At 37.9% G+C, this 11,783-nt stretch overlaps 1 protein-coding gene and 1 long non-coding RNA gene across 2 annotated transcripts; one reads left to right on the forward strand and one right to left on the reverse strand.

The window, feature by feature from the left end:
- Positions 1 to 995: 995 nt before the first annotated feature.
- CDR2 (cerebellar degeneration related protein 2) lies at positions 996 to 8,605 on the forward strand. The gene is made up of 4 exons (XM_026083081.1): positions 996 to 1,108; positions 5,857 to 6,005; positions 6,305 to 6,469; positions 7,717 to 8,605. The coding sequence occupies exons 1-4, from the start codon at positions 1,070 to 1,072 to the stop codon at positions 8,582 to 8,584; spliced, it is 1,221 nt and encodes a 406-aa protein (XP_025938866.1). The 5' UTR covers positions 996 to 1,069; the 3' UTR covers positions 8,585 to 8,605.
- Positions 4,163 to 7,946, reverse strand: LOC112974280. Its single transcript, XR_003256239.1, has 3 exons — positions 7,907 to 7,946; positions 6,249 to 6,347; positions 4,163 to 4,222 (listed from the first exon to the last, which is right to left on the reverse strand). It is a non-coding gene; the product is annotated as an uncharacterized LOC112974280 (long non-coding RNA).
- Positions 8,606 to 11,783: the final 3,178 nt, after the last annotated feature.

Consider the following 11,783-nt stretch of genomic DNA (forward strand, 5'->3'; position numbering starts at 1 on the left):
AAAAGTCAGAGATTTTTAGAAGTCTGCTGGGTTCTGAACTTGTAATACCCTGCCTAGAATAGTTACTACTTTAGCAATAACACTTAGACTGACTTCTTTGTCACGTTATATTACCTTTTAAATTGCATTTGTCTTTAGACGTAATTATATTATAATTATATATCTAGTACTATTCATGCTATAGAACAAATATCAAACTTCCCTCTAGAAGGGAACTGAGTGTGCACATGAGTTATTTTTTAATTTGAAACAACTGCAGTTGCTGCACCTTCGAGTCAGTTGAAGATGATTGAACTGAAACTGAGATTAAATGCCTGAGAATAAATGATATTTAAAGTGATGTTTTGGAAGACATAAAACAATCATTGTCTTCTAGATTTGAGAGCGATAGGCAGAATAAGTTTCTTTATCAGTTTTGTCTTTGATCTTACTGTTTTACCCTAAAAAGTATCTGAAACTTTCATCTAGCTCTTAGATCCTGCATGACCTGAGCTCCTTGGTGATGAAGGAGTAATGGGGAAGAACAGCAATGAAAATGGCAAGAGTACAATCAGCTTTGTCCCGGGTCTAGCCTGATGAGCACTTACAGGGCTTTTTATGCTTGTTCTTCTAAGATATGACTGCTGTAAACATGGTGATGATGCATAGCTGACAGACACCTTGGGTAGAGATGCGGGTGCAGCACACTAGGCAGATGAAGGGAAGTGAAGATGGCTGGATGTGTCTGCCCTGTGGCTGAAGGACCAAGGGGAGAACTGAAGAAGTGTCATGAAATAAGAGGACTATCTTCTAGATTTCAGGACTCTTAGACTCGCATTGTAGGTGGTATATGAATGTTCTACTTAAGTATAAGCTACCTTGCTTTGTAGGTACTGGAAATAACTTGGAGCAGTCACAAAAGCTGTAACAAACACCTCAAGTATTTGAAATGCTTTAAAAGTTGGATTATATTTTTTAGGTTACAACTTACATGCAAACATGACTTTTTTGTTTAGACCTCCACCTTGCTGCTGAGCTTGGGAAGACGCTACTGGATCGTAACACTGAGCTAGAGGAATCTTTACAGCAAATGTATGCAACAAATCAAGAGCAACTGCAGGAGATAGAGGTAAATATTTAAAGGATCTAAGTGTTAAAGCATCCAGACTTGCAACAGAATAGCACAGAAGTTGAGATCTAAGTTTTTGCACATCTGACAGATATTTTCAAGAAAAACAATGAACCATCTTTAACTGCTTTCGATAGTTTGAAAATCTGAGAACCTGTATAGGCTTAATCATAGTTAGAACTGTGTGTCATTAATGGAAGCTTTGTGTCATTAAACTTCTTGTTGGATTTGACTTGTTTAATGACAAATGACTGGTATCTGTTTGTACAAAAAAATTACTTCAGGAATTAGTGCTTTTCTGTATGTGCTAGGTAAAGTTATATGAAACTATATGAAAATATGTGATGAATAAATAATTTAAATGAATTTAAACTATATGAAAATTTTAATGGTTACTATTCTAAAATCTAACTCCTTGATAAGTGCAGGAAGGAGATCTAAGTAAAATCTGAACATATATACTTCCAGTAAAGAATTGGGCTGTGACAAAAGGGAATTTAAGTAAATCTCATTAAAAGAAATTCCAGCAAAAACAAATAATTAATCAGTATCTAAATACAGGATGTAGTGGATATATTCTTTAGTATTTGCCAGGGAAAAATCATAACCACCCTTTCAAAAACGCTCAGTTTTGTGTTACTTGGTTATTAAAAACGAAAAAAAAGCTGTTTGAGGCTTTTTTTTTTTTTAATATTGCCTGTATTCTTATGGCCAGCATTAGTCAACATGATGAAGAAATTTCCTCAGCTTCTAGAGAGCAATGCATAGTCTCTAATAAACTATTAAGTATTCAGTACCTCTTTAACTGACAATATATTGCAAATGTACTCATCATTTCAGTCAGGTTCTGGTAGGAATCAAAGGGAACAGGTTGTGACTGGTATACATTAAATTCTTATAAAATTTAAGAGTCCATTGATGCAAGTAATACTTAGATTTATGGACTGTGTGTGGCCTTTGTACAGCTGCAACTTGGACTTAAAAACCCTTATAACAACTGCAGGTAACCTTAAAAAAACAAACAAAGAAACCTCCAAGATTGAAACTTATGTATATATTGGGTGCTTAAAAAAAGTCACGTTAACACAAATGCAGCATATATATATATTTTTTTAGGTAGTACACAATTTCTGGGTAATCTTTTTTTTTTTTTTTTTTAAAGACAGTTGTTTTATACCCCATAGTCTGTCTCTTTCCACTATTATGTGCCAGGCATTATTTCCATTATCCTGTTCATTCTGTGATGCAATGGTTGGAATGGCCTAAATGTATGTTAATGCCACAGCATTTAAAAAAATTGTATTTATTTATTCAGATATTTAAAATACCTTGTGGGCATAACTTTTTTTTATGGAAAGATTGATCCTTAAAATCTAAAGAACATAAACATTGTAAGTTGCTATACAAATACTGCTCTACTTAAGGTTTAGCTCCTGTATGGATGGTTGTGTTTAAGGAAATGTTTAATACAGTTATGCACACATTTTTGAAATAACACAGCTTAACTTTGCAATAGATAACTAACTTGGCTGACTGAGTGTACCTATCTAATCAGTAGCAATATCTTAACTCTATCTTGAAATATGGAGAATAAATGAATGCAACTTAGCAATAATCTATAGAAATGGTCTAGTGCTATTCAGGATGGAGTTTTCTGTTTGGCTTAAGCCAGTTCATCCGTTTAAACTTTTCTCGTGAGTTAGTGTTCATTCTCTACCTAAGAGAGCTTCAGCACAAGGAAGAGGTCAGAAGTGTCCTTCCAGCAGTGATCTACAGTCGATGTGCCGCAGGGTCAAGTGCTTGTACATCCAGGCAGCCTCAGACAGCGACTGACTTACTCTCTCACTATCTCTGTTTGCTTAGGCAATCAAAACCAAATCAAGACTTGCACAACACCTCCTTTTGAAGGCTTTATCTGATACCTATTTCTTCTCTTTCTTTTCCCCTTTCTTTCACAAACATGAAACAAATGTGGATGGGGGTGTGCACTGAATTGTCTTTTTAGCTTTCTTCAAGGGGAGGAGAGGTGAGAGAATAGTGGTTTCTTTGGTGTGTGTGTGGGGGGGGGGTTGCTTGTTTGTTCTTGTTTTTTTGGGGGGGGGGTATTTCTTGTCGTTGGTACTTCTGGCATCTAAGTAGCACCTACACCTTTATTTGGCTGACTTGCTATGTCGAGTCAAAGAACCTGTAGACAGAATGAATTCATATCTGCTGTAATAACATGCTGTCTCCTCATTTCCACCACCTGTCTTAGTCTTACCTGTTTCCCCAGTGCAGTTCAAAAGTGTATTAGCATCCCAAAACAAATTTTTCCCGAAAAGCTTTTTTGCATCAGGAGTTCTGGTAGCAAAGGGGAAATAGAAAGAACCACTTAGATGCACAGAGAACTTTAAGATAGAAGAACTGAATGTATAAGCTTACTGGGACAGGAAATTGCTACAGGGGTTCCCTAAAACAGAGGGGAATAGGGGAGGGTATGCAAAGTGCAGTACTCCCATCTGATTAAAGCAGTTCAGTCAGTTATTTGCATACCTGTATTTGTCTTCTGTGGGCACCCAGGCTCCCCCACTGCACAGGATACAATGTGCAAGTATCATATGCAGTCTCTACACATGATGTTTTAAAGTACTTGTCTCTGCGACCTAAAAGATGATCTTCCAGCTATTCCTATAACTACTCTATTAGGTCTTTTAATAGCTTCTTCCAGTGCAATAAATCAGTGCAAGTCTTTGGGTTCTTCCTGTTAATTTGCATCTTATGGGTAGCAAAGTCTAGGACTGGCTAAGAATTCAATCTGAAATATGGTACTATCTTGTCTGCACTGAAAATGAAGGGTCAGGGGCTTTGGGATGTTTAAGATTACAGCTAATATATTAAACGCTAACATATTAAGTGTTTTACAGCCTTGAATCGTTATATCTGACCTCTGTGCTGACACGTGTGCCACTAAGTAATCATTGTAGATGTAATAAATGCTGGAATAGATTGAAAGGGCAACTTTATCCTCGTCTGAATCTTCGCCCTCAACATTCAGACTTAAAGAAATGCTGACGTTCTTCTATAATGTGGTGGAATGCAAGAAGTCTCAATTGTTTCTTCTTATTAGGTGCTCAGCTGTAAGGAAGGTAGAACAAATGAGAATTTCTAAAATATTTATTGCACATCTATACTTGGTTTTCATAGCCTGATAATACCAAGTCAATTTGAAACCATCACTGCAGACCTGAGACACAAGGTGAAGAAACTATTGCTTCACATCCTCCATCCTGTGTTCATCTAAAACTTCTGCAAAAGCTCATTGTAGTAAGTTGTGACACTTAAATCCAGCACCAAAACTTTGGCTTGTGTGCTTAGGCACTCTTGTATTGCTGGAGAAAATATAAGGATTTCCAGCTCCTTCCGAGAATGATCAGTAGGGAAAGTTACACTGAAGTGGGTCACATTGAGATTCTGCTGCTAATCCATGTGCTATTCTTGCATAAATCTGCTGTCATGTGGCTACGGGCTGCAAAAGGATCTAGCCAACTGCTATCCTGTTGATCTAGAAGACTGTATGTAGCAGTTACTAGTCCTAGATTAATTTATAATCTGTTCTTAAATTGCCTAAAATGTAAACCCATCAATCTTTTAATGAGGTAAAAGGTTAAGTAGAATATTAGGAGCTTTGAGTATGTAACAGGCCTATGCAAAAAAAAAAAGTTTTCTACCTATAAGTCTGTTGGATATTCATATCTGAAATTTATTTTTCAATAAGTAGCATGTAGTAGTACAGAATATAGTGCAAGAATTAAATTACATATTAGCATAAAATATTTGAGATTTAAAGGGTCAGGGTTTTGGTTTTGATTTTTTTTTAGAACATGCTCAGCTGTATCCTGTGTGAGACAATCTGAAACACCTCTGGTATTCAGAGCCTTAGGGGGTTGTTTACTGCTCCTACACTGGGAATTCCAGTCTTTCTGAAATTATCCAAGAAACTTAACAGGCTTTTTCTATTGTGAAACTAAAGAGGATTAAAAGAACACTTCATGCAGAGTTTTTTATTAATAATAATAATAAAAAAAAAAAGGCAAGGTGACCTTTGCTTGGGATTCCGGAAGCTGGAATAGCTCCTTGTGGGTAACTAAAGATTGCATTCAATAACTTGGTTCTACTTCCTGACACATAGTAGTCCACATACTATGTCTTAAGTGTGACTACAACCTGAATTTTGTTCTGCTGAACTTAATGCCACGTCAGAGTGTGGAAAAACTTATGCCAACTGGAAATAAAGTATGGAAGGTGCCACCCAATATTTTTTATGCTATGAACATTTTCAGGCCAACATTGTTATAAAATCTCTGATGGACCCCACTGACACTTTCAGAAGGTGCTCATTGGATAGTTTCAGGCTGTGTTTAAATCTGGATTCATGGCTCTATTAGCAATGATTGCAGTACAGACATAACCAATAACCAATCTAGAAAGCTTAAGCTGCAGCAACTATAAATAAACATAGCTTGCACAACCAAACCCAACTCATCTGGATAAGCGTCTTGTTGATTAGCCTGCGCTGACCTCCAAGAGAAAGGCAAGATAGCTGAGTTACTGGTGGTACTTTTTCACCTGTATGCTTACCAAAGCAACTGCTGCAGTCTAGACACTTTTGAAGCCTAGTAGTTTCTCTACAAATGTAAGTAAAAATGCAAAATGGTAGTCTTAGGTTTGTGCTTAAAGTATAAACTAGTAACAGCAATACTGTCTTGCAGTACCTCACAAAGCAAGTGGAGCTCTTGCGTCAGATGAATGATCAGCATGCAAAGGTATATGAACAGCTGGATGTTACAGCAAGAGAACTGGAGGACACGAATCAAAAACTAGTTGCAGAGAGCAGAGCATCACAACAAAAGATACTAAGGTAATGAACTACTAACACTTCCTAAGTGTTACTAACACTTCCTTTCCTGCCCCCCCCCCCCTTCTTAAGGGTATGAAAATGAACAGTCTGAGTGAATTTGTGTAGTTACTGGATGACTGTCTGTCCACTGCTGTTCTACTGCACTGTTAAATTGAAAGGATGGTGTTATTTAAATGTCTTTTGTGGACAAAGAGCAGCCTTCTGAGAAGCAACTACAGTGTAAGTAAGTGGATAGCAACTTACCTCATCCTCTTGACTAAAGACCAAAGTGTTTTAACAGTACTGTCCTTCACTTTTAGCTTGACAGAGACTATTGAAAGTCTGCAAACACACATAGATGACCTGCAAAGACAAGTAGAAGAACTGAAAAAGTCTGGACGAGGCCGGATGAGCCATGAGAGATCTGACCAGCCAAGATCAATGCATAGCTTCTCGTGTTTGAAGGAGCTGTATGACCTTCGCCAGTAAGACTGTCTTACCTTGCATAGTAAAGAAAATGATAAACCTATCTTAAGCAGAGTTTAAAAACAGGACATGCAAGCACAGATGTAAAACAAGCTAGCAGAAAAACATCATAATGTCCATGACTAGCAAAATATCTGCACAGTCCTGCACTGTGTGGTGTTGACACTGATATAGACTGTATCAGTCTGTGTGGAAATGGAACCTGCAGTTCCTCTCCTTGTTTTGAAATATGTTCCCTTCCAAAGTCTGCAACTATATCAAACTGTAGCCCAGAAAGCTTACAGGGATCTGAAATCCCCTCTTTTCTTGTATTGCATCAGATAAAAGAACAAAAATAGATTATTAGAAAATAAACATCCTAAGTGTAAGATCGTTTCTGTAACTTGCCCTTTCCTTGGATATCTGTGGATATCTTCTTTTTCAGGAAGGTGAGATTCCTGCAATAACTTTCCTGAACTTAAGCTAGTAAAATGGTGCCTGGAATTCTGGCCTCCTTTGACTTTTTTGTATTTAGAGCAGTTCTGTCTACCTAAACTGCTTTAGTGTGACCATCAGGATGGTCACTTGGGGTGAAACTCAACATAGCTTTAGACCTAAAAGATGATCTCTTAAGCGAAGCATCTCCAGGGAGAACAGACTTTTGTGTCTGGACTTCCAGCACTACATGAAGGTAGGACTGAAAAATGAATAATCTATACCTCCAAAAGGAGTTATCTTTTCATAATCTGAAAGGTAAATGGGTTCCTTCAAGCTGCCAAGGGTTTGTGGAAATACCAGCCTACAGGATGTGGCCTGTCAATTTTGAAGCTTGTTTCCGCTATCAGTAGTGACAAAAGTTGTAAGAGTGGAGAGCTGGCGAAAAAGCTAGTGTCAGAAAGTATACTGCATGGTATACGGAGGTAATAGTTTATGCACCTGTGAAGAAACAGCCTAGATTCTACCTTAAACTTAATTACTGACTAAGTAGACCTATTAAGCTTATCTATAACTTAAAACTGATAAAAAGCTGTCATTCTGCCTGAGCTGAGAAGCCTGATTTGATGGCATAAAAAGGATTTGCAAACTCTGTTCTGATTACTGAATAGACTGATAGCTTATTAAAAAGACCACTATGTATACTTAGAGGTATATTAGCTAACAGTTTAAATCTGTTGTTAGTTACCTAGGACAGGAAAACTTTATGTAGGAGGTGTGGAAAGCTGTATTTCCTACATCCAATAACTCGTTTAATTGTTTGTTTCTACAGGTATTTTGTTTATGATCATGTGTTTGCAGAAAAAATTACTTCAATGGATAATCAGCTAAGCCCCCTAGAAGAAGAAAATGAGAACTTAAAAAAGGCAGTGACAGTTCTGCAAGCCCAACTTAACCTAGAAAAAGAGAAGAGGGTAACAATGGAAGAGGAATACAGTCTCATGGTAAAAGACAACTGTGACCTTGAACAGAGGCTGGTTGACATAGACTTATATCGGGCTCGTGCAGAGGAGCTGGAAGTGGAAGTCGCTGAAATGCGACAAATACTTCAGTCTGAAAACACATTCCATAATGCAGAGAAATTGGTGCCAGAATCCTTTTTTATTTCTTTCAAAGAATCCTTAGAAAGGGAGCTTGGTCAGAGCCCTGCAGATGATGGACTTCCAACTGTCTCGGAGCTTGACAAGAAGGCCCTGAAAAGAAGCAACAGTGAAACTTTCCTAAGCAGTGCTGCAGGGGGAGACATTCTGAGGGGCCATGAAGAAACATGTATCAGGAGAGCTGAAGCTGTGAAGCAGCGAGGAATCTCTGTACTTAATGAAGTTGATGCCCAGTATAATGCTCTAAAGGTGAAGTATGAGGAACTTTTGAAGAAGTGTCAGATGGATGAAGATTCTGTGAAACACAAGGCTGTACAAACACTGAAGCAGTATTCCAAAGACCTTAATGTGGGGAATACCCAGTATGATCTCTCAGCCAGCAATTCAGAATTTACAAACCTGGAACTAAGTGACTCTCCCTCAAATGCTCTTCCTGAATATAAAGCACTCTTCAAGGAAATTTTTAGCTGTATCAAAAAAACAAAGGAAGAAATTGATGAACACAGAGCTAAGTACAAGTCTCTCTCTTCTCAGCCGTAACACTGTACATGCTGATGACCCATTCTCTGTAGATGAGTAATCTGTTATCAAAAAGGGGGGAGGAAATTCACAAATGCTAAAAGGCCCCTTATATTGATGTATTTTTGAACACTCAAAGTGAATGTTTTGGATTGGCTTGTAGATATGTAGTTAACAAGCTCGTTAGTTATGGGCTAGTCTCTCTGTACCTATGTAGCAATAGATTTAATGTTTAGCATGATCCACAAGCTAAAGACTGGAAAGCAAACAAACATCATAGCTTTATTTTCATACTAGACTTAATCTCTGGCCACAGCAGTAACTGAAAATCTGTTTTACTCAGTCCACTTCAAAAATAACAATCTAAGAAATCTGTACTGTTCCTCTCACAAGAAACTGGACTAAAGCTTTTGGTCGCAGGTGATGCCCTGTAAGTACGTCGGTGTAGAAAATAAACAAAAACAACCCCAGAACACTTATGGGCAGCCTCTCCTTGATTTTTTGAGTATGAAGTTAGCAGTCTAAGTCTAGCTGAGCTTGCTTTGGCAGGGAGGTCGAGAGCTGGCACAGCACCTTTGTCCTGTGCTTAGTTTAAGCTAATACCACATATTTACATGCACTAAGCTCTCCCACAGATTATTATAAATGTCTTCCTACTAAAAAAAGAACTTGATGTGAAGTTTGTGTGACTCTTTAGGTATGGTTTATTATTTAGGGCACTTTGTCTTAAGGCAAGATACTGTGAATTGATTATGTATGTTACCTGGGATTTATTGTTCTTTTTTTGGTGATATACCTGCAAAGTACATTTGTGTTTTTGTGTATTTGGTAAGATAGAAAGTTGGAATTTAGCTATTTAACTTTAGCAGTAGCATTGACATAGTGGAATAGCTTTTTAGCTTACATACCACAAACTCCAAGTGCTTAAAGGTGACAGGCCAGGTAAAACCTTATAATATGGTTTTGTCTGTTGCTTCCAGCTTGAGCTTCTGTAGACCTATTCCATGTTGTTGGGGGAAGGGGGGGTTGACGCAGCTCTGCCAGAACATATCCTACTGAAAACAGGGGACCAGCTCTCGTTCTTCCTCTCCTCTACTCCCTAATAATATCTTGTAGGAATTCAAATTCTGAAAAACAAAGAATATGGAGAAGTAGTTTCTTTAAAATGGCTTCAAAAATATGGAAAATAAAGGCTAAGAGATAAGGGGGGGAAAAAAAGGCACCTGAAAGGTGACACCCTTCTTATAATGGGTCTCACAACTTAATTTTGTCAGCTGTTCATGGAAAGCAACTTAATGCCTGTCTGCTTGAGTTGCTGCAATGTACCAGACAGTTGACAGAGTGTTGACAACTTCTCAGCTTTAGTTCAACTGCTGCTATTACAGTTTTGTCTGCCTTATGTACACTGTTAAGCTTTTGTATAGTTGTCCTTCAGTTGCAGTATTAAGATTTCATGTTGTGAGAACTTACCAAAACATGTATTGTGTTCTAAAAACTATTTAAAAATGGGAATCTGAATTTTGTGAGTATTTTTTTCTAAGCAAATAAATAATCCAGTCAAGCTACATGTGTAAGCTACTAATTATGCAATATCTATGCAGATCAGGAAACAGTAGACTTGGTGCAGCTGGCACCTTCACTATCTAGTGTTGCTGTCTCTCCCAGATAGCTCAGATGGAGTTCCCATTAAATTTGTATTTAAAAAGCTACACTAAATGGGAAAGGATAGGCATGCCTGGGACAGAAAGCCAGAGGGAACTAATTACTTTCTCCTTGTGGTGTTTGTCAGTACAGTTCTTGGGTGTGTTTTTAAAAAGTTGTTCCCCTGCCACCAGGTTAACTATGTAGTCACTGGATCCTCATCACCTGCAGCTGGAGGCCTGCCCCAATTCAGATACTAGAGAGCAGTAACCCTAAATGAAAGCTGCAATACTGTTAGTCACCACCAATTTACTATTAAATTTAGGGGAGTGGAGATCCAAGCCTCTTGTACCAGAAGAGATGTGAATGGAATTAAGAAGTACTGATTAAATGCCTGATCTTCAATAGCTTATTAGTGTTGGCTAATTTACTGCATTTTTATGTATATAGCTTTCACCCTTTAAAACTATTCAAAATGTTCTCAGATTTCCCTAGAACCACTTGATTCTCCTGTAATGTCACTTGCCCTCAGCCACCTGTGCTATTGCTAAGTTCTGGCTGTACTTTAGTGTACTTCAACACTAAACTGTACAGCTCGTGCAATAAAAAAGCCCAAGGCTGAGTTCCTCTCTCAAAACTTCTGCCTGTGGCTTTGCAGGCAGCAGCTTTGAGCACAGCTCTAGGTAGTACTATGGCACCACAGCTGTGCTGGGCAAGTCCCAGCCATGGCTGCACAGAACAAACCACGACAAAGGCAGCAGAAGCTGCCCGAACCCAACGCCCTCCCGCTCGCACTGACATAGCAAATAAACTGCAGTAGAGCATCAGTAACTAAGTTAGAGGTTTAGCTGTTTGAATGCTGAATACATCTTTCACAGAAATGTGAAATGCTATTAAATACAATAACAATCAATATTCTTTGACAATCTTATCTGGCTTAGCTACCTTAATTCCCTTATTTTAGTCAACAACTCCATTCAGACTTTTCTGAAAATAAGTAGATGAAATTAGTAGAATCTCCTTTAGTTTCTCTCATATGATTGAAAACTATACCAAACAAAAAAACATGAACTGTGGAGTAACCATGTTCTACAACTCTTACAGTGGATGATTCCTTATTGTATTACAACTGAACTTAAATTATAGACTTCTCAGAACAGAAAAAGATCAGTTACTCTACTTTGTGCAACAGGCCCCTATCTTGATAGCAATCTCTAGGCAACCCTAAAGAATATGATGCAAGCAGAATAATTTAAGATAATTTAAAGCAATTTAAGAGGTGGCTTATTATATACCTCTACTAAAACTTTCCTGAGCTCTCCTTCCTTTACAAGCCTCCAAGTCATTGAAGGAGCTAGGGCAGCTTCCAGTTCTTCATAGACAAATACAAGGGGGCTAGAGGAAGATGTCACAGTTGACCTTCAAGATAAAATTTTATTTAAAAAAGTTGCACAAAATATAGGTTTTACATTGTTGCCAAGTGTGATAACTACAGCTGGATACCTTCCAGGCAGTGTGCTCAGTTACTTACCTTGCTGTATCTGCATGCAGTAATGCAACATATCCCTCAAACAAAACC

Source organism: Apteryx rowi, unplaced genomic scaffold, assembly GCF_003343035.1.
Source record: "Apteryx rowi isolate R43461 unplaced genomic scaffold, aptRow1 scaffold_6, whole genome shotgun sequence".
In the NCBI taxonomy this organism is placed as follows: Eukaryota; Metazoa; Chordata; class Aves; order Apterygiformes; family Apterygidae; genus Apteryx; species Apteryx rowi.

Coding starts and splice junctions, on each gene's coding strand:
- CDR2 (XM_026083081.1), top strand. CDS start 1,070: ATGTATGCAACAAATCAAGAGCAACTGCAGGAGATAGAG. Junction 1,109..5,856: donor AGCAACTGCAGGAGATAGAG/GTAAATATTTAA, acceptor ACTGTCTTGCAG/TACCTCACAAAGCAAGTGGA. Junction 6,006..6,304: donor TCACAACAAAAGATACTAAG/GTAATGAACTAC, acceptor CTTCACTTTTAG/CTTGACAGAGACTATTGAAA.